This window comes from Rhinoderma darwinii, chromosome 5 (assembly GCF_050947455.1).
Source record: "Rhinoderma darwinii isolate aRhiDar2 chromosome 5, aRhiDar2.hap1, whole genome shotgun sequence".
NCBI classification, from domain to species: Eukaryota; Metazoa; Chordata; class Amphibia; order Anura; family Rhinodermatidae; genus Rhinoderma; species Rhinoderma darwinii.
The window spans coordinates 199,751,954-199,770,769 of NC_134691.1; the positions used below are offsets into that span (position 1 = coordinate 199,751,954).

At 40.0% G+C, this 18,816-nt stretch overlaps 1 protein-coding gene across 1 annotated transcript in view; it reads right to left on the reverse strand.

The window, feature by feature from the left end:
- Positions 1-18,816, reverse strand: part of PTPN3 (protein tyrosine phosphatase non-receptor type 3) — a 282,946-nt gene that overhangs the window by 24,150 nt on the left and 239,980 nt on the right. Inside the window, exons 20-23 of the mRNA XM_075826850.1 lie at positions 17,684-17,841; positions 15,973-16,063; positions 14,949-15,010; positions 10,847-10,993 (exon numbers count right to left, since the gene is read on the reverse strand). Coding sequence (XP_075682965.1) covers positions 10,847-10,993; positions 14,949-15,010; positions 15,973-16,063; positions 17,684-17,841 — 458 coding nt within the window. The remainder of the gene's footprint in view (positions 1-10,846; positions 10,994-14,948; positions 15,011-15,972; positions 16,064-17,683; positions 17,842-18,816) is intronic.

The following is an 18,816-nucleotide window of genomic DNA, read 5'->3' on the forward strand; positions in this document are numbered from 1 at the left end:
CCCTGAACAAGCAGGTTTTATCCCTAATAGAGAAACAAAAGATAATACAGTGAGAATACTCAATATTATTCAATATGCCCAAAGACGTAATATCCCATTAGCCCTTCTTACGACTGACGCATTTGATAGGGTTGATTGGCAATTTCTAAAATTAACTCTTATAAAATTTGGCTTCCCAGACTTCATACTAGACAAAATAATGGCTCTATATAAAAATCCTTCTGCCAAAATCAAGATCAATGGCGAGTTATCCCCATCGTTTGAAATTAGAAATGGCACAAGACAAAGCTGCCCTCTATCCCCGCTACTCTCTGTCCTAACAATTGAAGTTCTTGCCCAAAAAAATTGAGAAAACCCAAATATTAACGGCATGTCATGCAATGAAATCGAACATAAAACAGCCACATTTGCAGACGACATGCTTATTATTTTGTCCAATCCTCAAAAAACGCTCAGGAATCTGATTAATGAACTCCAAATCTTTAGTTCAATATCCAATTTCAAAATCAGAACTCCTTAACATAAATATCAACACAAAGACTTGGAGATATTTATTAAAACTATCCCCCTTTAAAAACAACTCTGCCAGTATCAAATACCTAGGAACACAGATAAATCCAACTTTTTCAAAACTTTACGACCTAAACTTCAAACCACTATTGGAGAAGCTAGAGAAAGATGTGTATCACGGACGGAAATTATGGTCGGACATTGAACTATTCATACATAGTTACATAGTGTGAGACAGTGACAGGTAAAGTCATTGAGGGAAGGTACATTTCCCCTAGAATCCTGTCATATGTATCCTAGGCTCCAGGGAATGAGTAGTTCTTGCAACAGAAAGCTCTAGCTTTCCAATCTCGGCTTAAGGAAAAGACGGAAAAAGGGCCTGGAGTTGCATTGGAGAAGAGCAGGGCGGGTTCCCCAATCCCTAGTCCATCTCTGTTTGTAGGACAAGGCTGCTGCTCAATTAGCTGCACCTGTAGCCTGTGTATAAAAAGGTGCAGACACAGTGTGTGTGAGTCTCACCCCTGACTCAGACTGGAGACTACTAAGTCTGGAGTAGCCTGTATTCTATGTGAGTAAAGACCTGTGTTACTCTGTGTCCAGTGCCTGGTAGGAAGGCACTCGGTATAGTTAGATAATATCTTGTTTAGTTAGTGCTCAGACGAGCAGGATTTATTTTGTATTTTGCCTTGTTGTACAAGAGGCTGTTTCTTTGACAAGAATAAAAACACAGGCAAAAGCCCTGTTATGACTTTTAATGCACGGTGTCCCTGTCTCTGGCTACAAAGAAACCGCTGTACCAACCTCTCCTGATGCTAAACCCTCACAATAGTTACATAGTTTGTACGGTTGAAAAAAGACACATGTCCATCAAGTTCAACCAAGGGATGGGAAAGGGGAAGTGGGATGGGAAAGGGGAAGTAAAAAATTTCTACACATAGGAGCTAATATTTTTTTGTTCTAGGAAATTATCTAACCCTTTTTTAAAGCCATCTACTGTCCCTGCTGTGACCAGCTCCTGCGGTAGGCTATTCCATAAATTCACCGTTCTCACAGTAAAGAAGGCTTGTCGCCTCTGCAGGTTGAACCTTTCTTTTTCCAGACGGAGGGAGTGCCCCCTTGTTTTTTGAGGGGGTTTTACATGGAACAGGATTTCACCATATTTTTTGTATGTGCCATTCATATATTTATATAAGTTAATCATGTCCCCCCTTAGTCGTCTTTCTCAAGGCTAAATAGGTTTAGTTATTTTAATCTTTCCTCATAACTTAGATTCTCCATGCCCCTTATTAGCTTCGTTGCTTTTCTTTGTATTTTTTTCAACTCCAGGGCATCCTTTCTATGAACTGGAGCCCAGAACTGGACTGCATATTCTAGATGAGGCCTCACTAATGCTTTGTAAAGTGGTAATATTACATCCCTGTCTCGCGAGTCCATGCCTCTTTTGATACACGACAATATTTTGCTGGCCTTTGAAGCAGCTGATTGACACTGAATGCTGTTATTTAGTTTATGATTTACAAGTACACCCAGATCCTTCTCAACAAGTGAATCCGCCAGTGTAGCTCCCCCTAGGACATATGATGCATGCAGGTTGTTCGTACCCAGGTGCATAACTTTACATTTATCTACATTAAACTTCATTTGCCAAGTGGACGCCCAAACACTTAGTTTGTTTAAATCTGCCTGCAATTCACAAACATCTTCCATAGTCTGAACTATATTGCATAGCTTGGTGTCATCTGCAAAAATAGAAATAGTGCTATTAATCCCATCCTCTATATCATTAATAAATAAGTTGAATAATAGTGGGCCCAGCACTGAACCCTGGGGTACACCACTTATAACTGGGGACCATTCAGAGTAGGAATCATTGACCACAACTCTCTGGATACGGTCCTTGAGCCAATTCTCAATCCAATTACAAACTATACTTTCTAAACCTATAGTCCTTAATTTACCCATTAGACGTCTATCGGGGACAGTGTCAAATGCCTTTGCAAAGTCTAAAAACACTATATCCACAGCGGCCCCTCTGTCTAGGCTTCTGCTTACCTCTTCATAAAAACAAATCAGGTTGGTTTGACAGCTTCTGTCCTTTGTAAAACCGTGCTGGCTGTCACTTATAATACTATTTATTGTCACATAATTCTGTATATAGAACCTCAATAGCCCCTTAAACATTTTCCCCACAATTGATGTTAACCCCTTCCCGACATTTGCCGTACATGTACGTCATGGAAAGTACTGACTTCCCGCATCTTGCCGTACATGTACGCCAAATGTTTGGGACCGGCTCAGAAGCTGAGCCGGTCCCATCATCACCGGATCTCAGCTGTATCTTACAGCTGACATCCGGCTGTAACGGCGGGGACCGAAATTAGCTTCGATCCCCGCCATTAACCCCTTAAGTGCAGCGCTCAAACGCGATCGCTGCACTTAAGGTGTTTGCAGCTCATCGGAACCCCAGTAATGAAATTGCCGGGGTTCCGGTGGCTGCAATGGCAACCGGAGGCCTAATACTGGCCTCCCGGTCTGCCTAGCACCGAAGCCGGTCAAGATCCGCCCGGCGGCGGAGCCTGATCGGCTTCCGTAGCTGTCGGCAAGATGGCGCCGGGTCAGGAGCTGATCCGGCGTCATCAGCGGTGGAAGTCAGCTGTACTGTACAGCTGACATCCACCTGTAACGGCAGGAACCGGAGCTAGCTCCGATCCCTGCCATTAACCCCTTCGATGCAGCAATCGAAAGCGATTGCTGCATCGTAGCGGTTACTAGCAGATCGCCAGCCCTGACAGGCAATCGGGACTGGCGACTGCTGTTATGGCAACAGGAGACACAATGGTCTCCTGCTCTGCCATTACGGAAGCCGATTTAGGCCCCGCCGGGAGGCGAAGCCTAATCGGCTTGCTGTCAGTGAATGACTGACAGATCTAATACATTGCACTACATAGGTAGTGCAATGTATTAGAAAAAAAAAAATCTGACCGTTGGAACTTCAAGTCCCCTAGTGGGACTTGAAGAAAAGTGTAAAAAAAAGTATAAAAAAGTGTAAAAAAAAGTGCACAAAATAAAAGTTTGAAAACCGTAAAAGTTTCAAGTAATCAAATAAAACACAATCCCCCTTTTACTCTTATCAAGTCCTTTATTATTGAAAAATAATAATAAACCATATGTATTTGGTATCGCCACGACCGTAACGACCGGAGGTATCAAAATATTATATTATTTATTGCACGCAGTGAACAGCGTAAAAAAACCCGTAAAAAACGTTACCAGAGTTTCTGTTTTTTGGTCACTTTGCCCTACAAATATTAGAATAAAAAGTGATCAAAAAGTCGCACGTATCCAAAAATGGTACCTATAAAAACTATAGCTCGTCCCGCAAAAAACAAGCCCTCATACACCTCCGTCGACAAAAAAATTAAAAAGTTATGGTTCTCACAACTTGGCGACAGAAAAAATACATTCTTTTTACAAAAGTAATTTTATTGTGCAAAAAGTTGTAAAACATGAAAAAGTTCTATAAATTCGGTATCGCCGGAATCGTACTGACCCGCAGAATAAAGTTAACATGTAGTTTATAACGCATGGTGAACGCTGTATAAAAAAAAACGAAAAAAGCTGTGCCAGAATTGCGTTTTTTTGTTTACCTGGCATCCCAAAAAATAGGATAAAAGGTGATCAAAAAGTCGCATGTACCCCAAAATGGTACCAATAATCGCTACAGCTCGTCCCGCAACAAACCAGCCCTCATACCGCTACGTCTATGAAAAATAAAATTAGTTATGGCTCCAATAAGTCAGGAAATAAAAAAATATGCAGTTGTGCCCGAGGGGAACATTTCTTCTGTTTGAAGAGGCGATTTTTCAAGGACCTAAAATTAGGGAACCAGGAAAGGGAGGGCCCAAACATATCCGCTGGAAGCGACGGTGCCCGTATTATACCAGGACAACACTTCACAGCAAAATTCCCCAAACTACAAAGGCGCGGAGTGTGGACCAAAAGGGGGATAAGAAATGACACCATTTATCAGTGCGACACCGGCCTGTGCGGAAAGGATTGCCTCACAGCGTAACACACATCTATGGATTATTTTATTGGTTTTTTTTACCCCGTTATTATACCACCTGACTATGCCCCTTATATACTCCGCCCGGCTTACATATGCCCTACATTATAAACGGAAACACCAGTAAGACTCCAAACAAAACTACTACCAAGCAAAATCCACGCTCCAAAAGCCAAATGGCATTTCCTCCCATCTGAACCCTACAGCGTGCCCAAACAGCAGTTTCCTTCCACATATATGGCATCGTCATACCCGGGAGAACCCTTTTAGCAATTTTTGGGGTGTGTGTCTCCAGTGGCATAAGCTGGGCACGACATATTTGCCACTGAATGGCATATCTAGGGAAAAATATAAATTTTTAATTTGCACCATCCACAGCGCATTCATTTATGGAAAAGATCTGTGGGGTGAAAATGCTCACTACACCCCTTAATAAATGCCTTGAGGGGTGCAGTTTCCATAGTGGGGTCACTTCCCAGGGGTTTATTTTTATTATTTCACATCTGAGCCTCTGCAGTTGTGAACCAATACTTTGTAAATCGCCAAATTAGGCCTCAATTTTACATGGTACCCTTTCACTCCTAAGCCTGGTCGACTGTCCAGGCAAGAGATTAGGGCCACATGTAGGGTGTTTCTAAAACCAGGAAACCCAGCATAATAATTAGAGAGCTGTCTCGTTATGGTGGCACAAGCTGGGCACCACATATTGTCCACATATCTGTGGAAAAAATCCCATTTTCACTCTGCAACATCGAGTTCACACTAATTTCTACAAAACACCTGCAGGGTTAACATGCTCACTACACCCGTAGGTAAAAGCATTGAGGGGTGTAGTTTCCAAAATGGGGTCACTTCTGGGGGGTTTCCACTGTTTTGGGCCCACAGGCGCCCAGAAACCAATCCAGAAACATCTGCACTCCAAATGGCGGTCCTTCCCTTCTGAGCCCTGCCGTGTGCCCAAACAGCAGTTTATGACCACATATGGGGTATTGCCGTACTCGGTAGAAATTGCTTTACAAATGTTGGGTTCTTTTTTTCCTTTATTTGTTGCGAAAATGAAAAAATTTGCGCTAAAGCTACGTCTTATTGAAGAAAAAGGATTGTTTTTATTTTCACTGCCCAATTCTAATAAATTCTATGAAACATCTGTGGGGTCAAAATGCTCACTACACCCCTAGATGAATTCCTCAAGAGGTGTAGTTTCCTAAATGGTGTCACTTTTTGGGCGTTTTCATTGTTTTTTCCCCTCAGGGGCTTTGCAAATGTGACATGGCCGCCGCAAACCATTCCTGCTCAATGTGATCTCCAAAAGCCAAATAGCGCTCTTTCCCTTCTAAGCCAAGCCGTGTCTCCAAACAGCCGTTTATTACCACATGTGGGGCATTGTTTTACTCGGGAGAAATTGCTTTACAAATTTTGTGGTGCTTTTTCTCCTTCAGTCCTTGTGGAAATGAGTAAAAATAAGCTAAACCTACATTTTCTTTGAAAAAATGTTGATTTTTATTTTCAGGGCCTACTTCCAATAATTTCTGCAAAAAACCTGTGGGGTCAAAGAGCTCACTATACCCCTAGATAATTTCCTCAATGGGTGTAGTCTCCAAAATGGGGTCACTTGTGGGGGGTTTCCACTGTTTTATCCCCTCAGGGACTTCGTAAATGTGACCTGGCCTCCGCAAACCATTCCTGCTAAACTTGAGCTCCAAAAGCCAAATAGCGCTCTTTCCCTTCTCAGCCCTGCCGTGTCTCCAAACAACCGTTTATTACCACATGTGGGGCATTGTTTTACTCGGGAGAGATTGGTTTACAAATTTTACGGTGCTTTTTCTCCTTCAGTCCTTGTGGAAATGAGAAAAAATTAGCTAAACCTACATTTTCTTTGAAAAAATTTAGATTGTCATTTTCAGGGCCTATTTCCAATAATTTATGCAAAAAACCTGTTGGGTCAAAACGCTCACTATACCCCTAGATAATTTCCTCAATGGGCGTAGTTTCCGAAATGGGGTCACTTGTGGGGGGTTTCCACTGTTTTGTCCCCTCAGGGGCTTTGTAAATGTGACATGGCCTCCACAAACCATTCCTGCTAAACTTGAGCTCCAAAAGCCAAATAGCGCTCTTTCCCTTCTCAGCCTCGCCGTGTCTCCAAACAACCGGTTATTACCACATGTGGGGTATTGTTTTACTCGGGAGAAATTGCTTTACAAATTTTACGGTGCTTTTTCTCCTTTAGTCTTTGTGAAAATGAGAAAAAAAATCGCTAAACCTACATTTTCTTTGAAGAAATGTTGATTTTAATTTTCACGGCCTACTTCTAATAATTTCTGTAAAAAAGCTGTGCGGTCAAAATGCTCACTACACCCCTAGATAATTTCCTTGAGGTGTGTAGTTTCCCAGATGGGGTCACTTTTGGGGGATTTTGACTGTTTTGGCACCGCAAGAGCCCTTCAAACCTGACATGGTGCCTAAAATTTATTCTAACAAAAATAAGGCCCCAAAATCCACTAGGTGCTCCTTTGCTTCTGAGGCCGGTGCTTCATTCCAGTAGCACGCTACGGCCACATGTGGGATATTTCCTAAAACTGCAGAAACTGGGCAACAAATATTGAGTTGCATTTCTCTGGTAAAACCTTCTGTGTTATAAAAAAAATTGTACTAAAAATTTATTTCTGCAAAAAAATATGAAATTTGTAAAATTCACCTCTACATTGCTTTAATTCCTGTGACATGTGTAAAGGGTTAAGACATTTTCTAAATGCTGTTTTGAATACTTTGAGGGGTGAAGTTTTTAAAATGGGGTGACTTTTTGGGGGTTTCTAATATATAAGGCCCTCAAAGCCACTTCACAACTGAACTGGCCCCTGAAAAAATGGCCTTTTGAAATTTTCTTGAAAATGTGAGAAATTGCTGCTAAAGTTCTAAGCCTTGTGAGGTCATAGAAAAATAAAAGGATGTTCAAAAAACGATGCCAATCTAAAGTAGACATATGGGTGATGTTAATTAGAAACAATTTTGGGTGGTATAACTGCCTGTCTTACAAGCAGATACATTTAAATTGAGAAAAATGCTAATTTTTGCAATTTTTCGCTAAATTTTGGTGTTTTTCACAATTAAATACTGAACATATCGAGCAAATTTTGCCAGTAACATAAAGTCCAATGTGTCACGAGAAAACAATCTCAGAATCGCTTGGATAGGTGAAAGCACTCCGGAGTTATTACCACATAAAGTGACACATGTCAGATTTGAAAAATGAGGCTCGGTCAGGAAGGTCAAAAGTGGCTAAAGAGGGAAGGGGTTAAGCTGGATAAAAATCTGGAGAACTACATCTGGACCACTCCACATAATAAATTTCAATATAAATCAGTTGTAAATACCCTAATAACACGCTAAGAATTTGGCATAGACTCAATAAAAAATACAATCTCCTACCAAAGATTTGTGATGCCACACCCTTTTCATTCCTTATACCGAACAGATTCAGATCTCTAAAACAAAAACTAACCAGAGATAAAGGCTTAGCGAAGCTATCGGTTAGCCACCTCATTGCAAACAATGATATCATTCCAGATCTGAAATCGATACCTATTTTGGAGAACATAAAATTAATCTCTCAAGAAGTTGAGATTATACTAGGATCCATCAAACCTTTCCTCCCGGACATTACGGATTTAAATCAGAGAAAGCTAGTTAGTTAATCTACTAAAATCTCAAAACAGACCAGTCAAAGGCCAAATAGCAAAATTATATAAATCTCTTATAGCACCACAGGCATTCCCATCATACTTATTGAAATGGGAAAATGATTTGAACACCTCCTTTACGTCAGAACAATCTAAACGGATTCTAAGCAATTCCCACTCTTTCTCAGTTTCTTCAAGAATCCAGGGACTCCATTATAAAATCATAGCAAGATGGTATAAAACCCGGAATTATTACATAAATAGACCAAAATCAATCACCTACATGTTGGAGATGTAATAAAGAAAAAGGTACCATGTTACATATATGGTTTAAATGCTGTGTAATGTCCTGTTTTTGGCAAACTATTTAATAAATCTTAAATAAATATAGTAGGAAACCTATCACCCTTACACCAGAACTGCTATTACTCTATCTAGATATTACTCATCAACATATTAACTCAAAATCCATTATACCACACCTCTTAAATGCAGCGAAAACTCTAATAGCCAGACATTGGAAAGACACAAATCCTTCTACAACTCTGGAATGGTTAAAAGAGATCAATCTCATTCAATCCTTTGAAAAAAACAAATGGTCTAGGAACCTACAATACGATAAATATATTTCTATCTGGAACGACTGGTCTACATTTTATGGCTCAAATGAAATAGAACCATATCTACTCACAAACTCAATGAATTAATATCACAACATAAGTAACTACAGTCTCCATATCAGGGCAATAAGCAGATACCTTCGAGACCTTGTGCAAGCATAACTTAAAGAGGCTCTGTCACCAGATTATCAAATCCCTATCTCCTATTGCATGTGATCGGCGCTGCAATGTAGATAACAGCAATTTTATATTTATGCAAATGAGCTTTTCAATGGACAACTGGGCGTGTTTTCTCGTTTTACCAACTGGGCGTGTATTGTGTTTTTACCAACTGGGCGTGTATTGTGTTTTTACCAACTGGCCGTTGTGAATAGAAGTGTATGATGCTGACAAATCAGCGTCATACACTTCTCATCGTTCCCACCCAGCTTCTTTCACTGCAGACTCAGCGTGACGTCACCCACAGGTCCTTCAACCTTGTCGTCGGACAAAGAAGATACATCGGCTCCAGGTGTCCAAAAGGTTAAAATGCTCGTCTCTAGGGAGTTTACTATGCTCACCTGCACATGGTGATGATGCTGCAAATTCAACTATACCCTCTGACGCCTGGAGCTGATGTGTCTTCTCTCTTCCGACGTCAAGGTTGAAGGACCTGTGGGTGATGTCACGCTGTGTGTCTGCAGTGAAAGAAGCTGGCTGCGAATGATGACGTCACCCACAGGTCCTTCAACCTTGATGTCGGAAGAGAGAAGACACATCAGCTCCAGGCGTCAGAGGGTATAGTTGAATTTGCAGCATCATCACCATGTGCAGGTAAGCTTAGTAATCTCCCTAGAGATGAGCATATTAACCTTTTGGACGCCTGGAGCCGATGTATCTTCTTTGTCCGACGACAAGGTTGAAGGACCTGTGGGTGACGTCACGCTGTGTCTGCAGTGAAAGAAGCTGGGTGGGAACGATGAGAAGTGTATGATGCCGATTTGTCAGCGTCATACAATTCTATTCACAACGCCCAGTTGATAAAAACACGATACACGCCCAGTTGGTAAAACGAGAAAACACGCCCAGTTGTCCATTGAAAAGCTCATTTGCATAAATATAAAATTGCTCATAACTTGGGCAAAAATGATAGTTTTAAAAAAAACTAAAAACTTTGCTGTTATCTACATTGCAGCGCCCATCACATTCAATAGGAGATAGGGATTTGATAATCTGGTGACAGAGCTTCTTTAATATACCTACTCTTCAATTACAAATAATCTAACTAGATAGTCACTCGTTATTTGTATTAGTCAGCTACTTCTCCTAGGCTGAATATGCTTAACAAAATATGTTAATGTGGTACTAACTCACCCATCCCTTTTCCTTTCTGTACCCCTTCCCCATGAATCCTTTAATACAAAAAATAAAGAATTTACAAAAAAAAAAAAAAGGAATTGCCCCTTATATTGAATATTTACTTAAATAAAATATAATAATAGATAAGGGGAACTCAGCAGACTTTTTGAATTATTACTGCAATTATTTAAGAAAAATATTTTCAAACCATATATTACAGAAAAAACACCTATTAAAACCAAAGTAGCGTGAGGATTATCTGTTAGCAGCGGGTCCGGATTCTCTAACCCACGGCCATCAGGTCACTCCATTCCCCTGTAGTTGCTGCTTTTTCACACACCATCAGGTAATCCCAAATTTGAACATTTGCAGGAAAGGTACAAAACATGCTGACACAAATACAGTATATATCGCTGGTAGAAATAATGTGTTTACAAAAAGTGTATAAAATACATCATACCTTATCCTGCAAATCTTTGAACTGATCATTTGTGTGGAAGTTTTTATAAGGCGATTTTAATATACCGGAATAACATTTTTAGTCACAGTGAATCATTGGCTGTGCCCTGGTACATTATCTTTAGTGAGAAGAAAAAGCATTTTTACAATCCTAAGACATTAAATTAAAGCCCTACCCTTCCTCGTTCTGTTAATGTTGTTAACATGATGATATGTGTTAACCTGTTGTCCCAAACCATCTGCCAGAAATGTGCACACGTATGAGGAAGTGGGCCTTGAGTTGCAATATATCTGTTTATAATATTAGATGGTGGAATTTCCATCTGCAAAAGGAAAAGGAAACTTTAGTTACAAGATATAGGGCCTCATGTACAAAAACTAGAACAAACAAGAACTGGAGACGTTGCTCATAGCAACCAATCATACTTCAGTTTCTATTTTTTTTAAAGCATGCCAAAAATGAAAGTAGTAATCAGATTGGTTGCTGCAGGCAACACCACCAGTTCTTGTCTGCAAAAGCTTTTAGACATAAGGACCAAACATTTTTTTTTTCCTGTAAATGCACTTATAACAAAATTTTTAAAAAAACCAGTACATTGAATACTCCATTGAACAGACCTTTAGGAAATAATACAAACTACCCCTTATTTCAGTAATTTTACATGTCGAAAAAGGAACAGCAAAATGTGAGTGACCTATTATGGCTCTGTGAAAAATAGAGCTGTAATACGACCACGTGACCGAGACCCTAACAGTACAAGCGACACAAAAACAATGTTCTGTAAACAAATTAATTGCTATCGGTCTGGTGCATTCACGAGGAGCGCATTCCCTCAGCCACCTCCTACCCTCTTCACAGTTGAGGGATAGTAGCCGCTGTATAAAGAGATAGTCATCAGTCAACAGCACACAATGGGTAGAAATGATCAACTTTTTTACGGAGTAGAAAAGTCGCAAACAGCTCAAACGTCGCAAAAATTGTCTATTTTTGGAACGTCTCTGTCGGCCTTCTCACATTTCTAAAAAGTTGACAGGGCTTAGTGGAAAGGGGCATGACCACCCACAGTTTGATGCATTTATTGGCGTAAATTATAGCGGAAATCCAGATAGCTGTCGTAGATTTCACTCGCCAGTCTTAATAAATTTCCCAATGTTTATGAGCCATGTGTCCTAGTACTACTACTAGGCGTATCCATCACCAACAACAGTCGTCTGTAACTGAAAGCCGAGATCCCACAGTAAATACATCCACCCCCTCAAAAAAAAAATTATAAAAAATAAACGCTAACTTCAAAAGGGTACCACTAAAAAAAATACAAGTTATCCCACAAAAATTAAGCCCAAATACAGCTATGTCAAAGGAAAAGTAAGCAAGTAATGGCTGTCCGTAAAAACAAAAAATATTTGCAGTGTACCGTAGAGAATACAGATACTCTTCTGGTGAGGAATGAACACAAAATACACACTTTTCCAATGGCTAGCATCCAAAATACACAGTGCTTCAAACATGTACCTTTAAGCCTATTTGCATACCTCATTATAACGCTTAAATTTCATATATCTGCTCAATAAAAACAGATGTCCTTATGAAGACTATTATAGAAAACACCTTGTGAGATATCATAACTTTAAAGGAGTTGCCCATTCATAAGAAATTGATGGCCCAGCCTCAGGATAGACCATTAATATCAGATCGGTGGGGGTCCAACTACCGGCATTGAAGTGAATGGGAGAAGGCTGTAATACTCTAAACCGTGTGTCGGCGAATAACAGTACAAGCAGGTAAGGAATAACGGCAAAGTAGTGCTCGTACGAGCGCCACGGCCTCTTCAAATCAGATGATCGGCGGGGGGTGCCGTGAGTCGGAAGCCAACCGATCAGATATTGATGACCTATCCTGAGGATATGCCATCAATTTCTTAAAACTGGAAAACCCCTTTAAAGTGAATGTCCACACTCTGATATATTGTTTTTAGGTCCAATATTCTATTCAGATTAATGTTCGTAATATATCTTTATAGAGATAGAAGCGTTTTTCTGACACAATGCTCCAAGTCCCCTGCATAGACATCAAGTCAGAGCTTGATTTAAAGGGGGGGGGGGGGTGGGTGTGCAATCACCTCCCTCCAATTGAGCCCTGTTGCAATTGTTTTTATTGGATTTATCCAATAGATAACGGCGAATTCTGACAATACTTACCTTCCTCACTTCCGGGCTCTTTTTCAGAGCCGGGAGCTTTCGCTCTGTGTCCTGACACTGTCCACCAGTGTACACAACGTCTAGGACCATGTCTGTGGTGGCGGCAGCTGAAGAGTAGCCAGGAGGCATACATCAGTGGGTCTGGTCTCTGGCATCCGATCTCTGGTCATAATATATATACATGATCTGGTCTAGGGCCTAATTTAATTTGGGGGTCTGGTCTGAGGTCGGATTTAATTTGGGGTCTGGGGTCTGACTTAATTAATGGATCTGGTGTGTGAATTTATTTGAATTGCTACATAGACTTGGGATGGCTGCAAAAGTGAGGGGCCAAAGATGTCTGGGCAGAAAACTCTGCAAACATCAGGACGAGTCGTCATGTTGCCTTGGCCGGATGGAGAAGAAAAGGAAATAGATGTCACCTGTGAGTCAAAGAATTTATAGAGGATCTGTTACCTCTCCTGACAAGTTTGTTATAGCAAAACCTTGCATTCCCTATGAGATAATAATTCTGCAGCATCTTTACTTAGAACTCTGTGTTGTGACGTTTCTCTGTTATTCCTCCTAGAAATGTGAGTATAATGCCTGGGCTACATGGATACTTTTGTGACACAACTTAAAGGAGCACTCCACTTTATTTTTTTTATTGCACCCTCCATTTGTAAATTGGTGTTTCAGTGGGTTGCTTTGTGCAAAAGCGATCCCTGCATCTTGTCTTTTTCGGGTCCAGCGCCGCTCACGTGATCTTCCCTCTGACTTGTCTGAAGTCACTGTGCTTTTGAATAAACCGGAACTCAGGCTCTCAATGCATTCCTATGGGAGCCAGAACAGGGCTTCATAGGAATGCATTGAGAGCCTTACTTCCGGTTTTCTGAACAGCAGCGATTCCAGACCATGTCAGAATGAACAAATCAGGTGAGCGGCGCTGGACCAGAAAAAAGACAAGATGCGGGGATCGGTAAGTATTTCTACACACAGCACCCCACTGAAACACCAATGTACAAATGGAGGGTGCAATAAAAAAAATAAAGTGGAGTGCTTCTTTAACTGAATTTACCTATAGAACTACAGCTGCAGTACAAAACAATACCTTGAGCTGCAAGCAATCTTGTGGTCTGCAGCTGTCACTCGATAGTTAAATCAATGAATAGTGCTACAAAAAGTCTCTGCGTAGCCCAAGCCCATCATTGACAACTGAGTGCATTCTTCTCGCCAATAGTATGTGTCCCTAAACAGTCTGATACTGTTAGCGATGATTAGACACTGTGAGTGTGTGTAGGGACTTGTCCCTTTGACAAGTAAAATGGTACCACCTTTTTGTCAATTTATTCATATATTTCCAGGAGAAATAACAGAGTAACAGAACACTGCATAGTTTTAGGAAAATGTGCTCCAGAATTGTTATTTCCTCGGTAATACACGTATTTACTAAAATAGACATGTCAGAAATGGTCCTCTTTAATTGTCATGTATTCTGCCTGTAACTGCGTCTATTCTATTGTATAGCCTGCAGCGTGATAATACTCTGCAGAGCGCCAGTGTAGAACTGGTATGTTATCACAGTATAAAAGATTTGTATTGGTGCTTGTATAGTAGTAGAATACTGTTGTCCCTGACTGGCAAAGCGAAGCCTGTCCTTGACCCTGTGATGGAGGTGTTTCTATGTTCTACTATTAGTTTCCTTCTTGTGATGGTGTGGTTTACATATTTAAGGTAGTGACAAGGGGTAAGACCAAATAACGCAAAATTTTCTCCCCCCCCCCCCCACTTTGATATAGCATTCTGACTGCCTGCAGCTGCCACTTTAGGGAGCTTATGCCAATGAATAGAGACTTGTAGAAGTTTTTCAATAGTAAAAAAACACAAAAGAAAATACTAAACTTATTTTCAGTAATATAATTATTTGGGCGTCAGAATGTGAAGGGGGAGTTTTACCTCATCCCTCGACCCTGACATTTACCCACAGACATTGCTGAAATCTTTTTTTATTTAAAGAAGGGGTTTCTTTTTTTAGTAGAATGTAATTTATTTTTTACAGTCAAATATGCAGAGCAGTTTCAACATATTGTATTTACTTACATTCACATAACTTGCATTTATATAGTCTTCATTTCCCTGTAATAGTACTCGTGTTGTGTCATCTGCATGTTAGAAAATAAAATATAAAATCCTCAATGAGCTACTAAACATTTTATTTATGCTGTCTAATAAACAAAATGAAATGTATTAGGCTGTGTTCACATCAGCGTCAGGCTTCAGTTCATCGGTTCGGTTTGACTCTTCCGTCGTAGGAACCGATGAATGGAAACCATAGCTTCCGTTTGCATTACAATTAATTTCAATTGTAATGCTTCCGTTGCAGTTGGTTCTGTTTGTTTCCATTCAGTAAAGTTTCGACTACGCTAATTGTTTCCGCAAAAAAACCTGAAGCTTTACGTAACGAAAACCAACAATTTCCAAAATTCATCGATATATGATTTAGGAGGATACATTCACACATGCAGGTTTTTATGTGATATTCGGTACAGTTTTGGAAAAAATCACAGAAAACTGTAAGAAAAAAACACATTAAACAAACACATGTAGACGTACCCTTTTGTTCCCCAACTATAAGAACGAGGGGAAACAAATGAATCATATTTATCACAAAAATGAGGTTTACTGTATACCACAAGTAGTCAACCCCTCGTCTAAATCATGCCGTCCAGTCTCTACGAGTGCAGCTGTTGAAACCTCTAATAAACAAATGTCAAAAGAAGCTGGGAGCGAGGGAAACTGTAGTATTGTATGGTGCCCATTTAAGTGTGTGGAATCCACCAGAGCAAGAGCTACTCTGCTCTGAAGAATACAGGAGGAATCCAAGCAGGGGGTGTCCCGTCTTTGACATTAACAGTCCCTGAAGTGACATATGGACAGGAGCTGTACAGTTGGCACAATCCATTTGGAACTACAAATTCTATAGAAATGATTTAACATATTCATGTGTGCAAAACAGGGTATTCTATCATGACAAAGGTATCTGCAGAATTATTGACACTGGATTCATTGTATGGTTTTGTACTTTTTTTTAGATAAAGTGGTAAAATTCAATAAACATACTCACAAGGTAAGACATCTTTATATCGGTTTTTATCCATATTTTGACCAGTCTTTGCACAAGTAATAGCAAGCCCTGGTTTCTTCCGATATAATTGCTTTAAAACATGAATGAGAACAGAATTAAATTTTACAGAATGTACAGATTACAGAAATGATAAAACATGCGTAGTTAAAATAAGCTATGTGCAATTGTATTTCTCTTCAGACAATCAATAATATTATTTTAATACAGAAAAGAGTTTGAGGGGCTATAAATGTAGTGCAGCCAATGTAGTTCTATGGGATTTTATTACAGTGGTTTCTCAAGTTACAATGGCCTCAGGTTACAATATTTGCAACTTACAATTGTCTTTTCTGGATCATTGCGGCTTGAAATAATACTCAACTTACAATGCTACATGCAGTTCTGATCTACCCCACATGCAATTGTCACGAAGGTTCAGCCAATCGGTGTGGGTATTTCACTAGTAAAAGTCTTGTAAATCAGCCCATGACATTGGGAGCAGGTAGAGCCAATCAGTGGGCGATGTGGGCATACCGATTGGCTGTCTAGTTGCACCAACTAGGGGGGCTCCAACATAGAACGTGACACACCAGCTTCCTGCAACGTCCAGTTACATGTAAGGGCTAGTTTTCTACTTTTTTGTTTTTATTTTTTTATCATCTTTTGGAGGCTTCTGAACCAATTTCTAGTTTTCGATAGATTTATGGCCTCAGGTTACAATATTCTCAAGCTACTATGGTCATCACGGAACAAATTAATATTGTATTTTGAGGGATAACTGTAGTTCTGTTGTGTGTCAAAAGCAGAATTCATCACCATCTAATTTATATATTTGCTCTGGTTTACCGCATTTACAGTTTCAATCGGGACAGTTACCCTGTAATATTAAATTATTGTACCAGTTTTAGGCTCCATTCACACGAGCGTATCAGATTCACGCGCGTGAAAAACGCGTGCGAATCTGGTCCGTGTGTGTTGTGTTATGCATCAGTGTGCTTTTTTTACATTTTTATTTTCAATTGAATTGATGCGCAAATTACGCATCGCACACGGATGTGCATTCATGTGCAGTGCGTGGTTTTCACGCACCCATAGACTTCAATGGGCGCGTAGGTGTGTGAAAACACGCCAATATAGGACATGCAGTGAGATTCACGCAGTGGACTCTCGTTGCGTGAAAACTCACGCATGTGTGAATGGCCCCATTGAAATCAATGGGTCCATGTGCTGCGTGTGATTTCCATGCGCAGAACACGGATGTTATTTACACTCGTGTGAATGGGGCCTTGCAAGCCCTTTTTCCCGGCATAGTGGGCTGTGGGCACTGGCAGCAGACTGTGCAGGATTGTTAAACAATAACAAAACCTGAAGCCCAAGGGTAAAATATTAAATAAATAGCAAGGGGAGTTGTCTCTGACCCCCGGGTCATACCAGAAAAAGCAGCAAATGGAAATACAGGTAGAATTGACATCTAGTTTGCCTTTAGATATGTATCAGTTTGCAAAAGCCACATCCTTAGGCAACATTGAGACAAGCGTATTGTACCCATATTTAACTATCTGTGTTATGGATGTCACATACATCTTCAAGAGATCCACACATGATTTGCATAAATTACAACAAGAAATAATTTCTCTGATTTGTTTAGGTGAAAATAATTGATCAATTATAACTAAATAAAAAAATATTTCAAATAAAAAAATTAATAAACCTCAAATTGAATGAGGACAATTCCAGTCTCAAGGCCTTTAGTAAGTTGCTCCATTGAACCTTGCAATGTGTCGCAGTATTCTGTGGGAAGTATTATTGGTGGAAAACGCTGAAAGTCTGTTTCATCTCCGGATTTCAGCTCTCCAAACGGCTTCAAAACTAAAAAATAAATAAAAAAGAAACCCTTTAACCTTTAGGAATTTTTCATATGACATTTACCGCTCCGGTGTAGCAGCTAACAGGGGGACCTACTGCTATGTATATATGTCATCTGCTTTGACTTCAGGAGGCATCACCTGGTTATCTACAATGTAATGAAGTAGGGGAAGGGGCATTAGGCAAAAGCCAACACACCAAAGGCGACATTGACACTGTTCAATCAACCCATTTTGAGTTCAACCTTGTGGAGAAGGAGAAACAGTTGAACATTCAATGGATGACTAATGTAAATACATATGCCAAGGACTGCCATATCCTGATTTTGTCTCATGCTGATTATATACACTACAGTAATGCCAAGGATCAAGAAGACAATGACAATTCTTTGAAATAATGTTGTATTTTACATGAGACAGGATTTACACAAAGCGCTTAGGTCAGAATTTCATGTTTTTTTTTCTTTTGGTTGATAAAAACTTAAATGTTTGCTTGGCGATAGGAGAATAATAAGTTCTCTACACACAAGGGACGCGATGTATCATAACTGATGTAAAGGATAAGTGGAGAAGTTTCCCATGGCAACCAATCAGATTTCACATCTCTTTTTCAAAGGCCATTCAACAAATTAAAGCAGCAAACGGATTGGTTTCAATGGGCAACTACTCCACTTTTCCTTTGCAGAAGTTCTGATACATCTGCCCCGATGGGGCAGATTTATTATTTACTATACTCTTTGTGCTGTGCTCGACAAGGAGGAGGGGTGTCTCATAGGAACATGGGATATGGTCTAGTGGAAAACCACCATGCTGTAGACTAAGCCAACTAAGAGGTGGTATAGGAAAGAGAATTGTGTCTAACAGGTCTAGCAAGATTCATCAAATTTATCATGCAGCTTGCACCACTATGATACATTTGGTGCATATTCTGACTGCCTTGTCTAAGTTTACGTGGTCTAAATCTTAGACAGTATTAGTA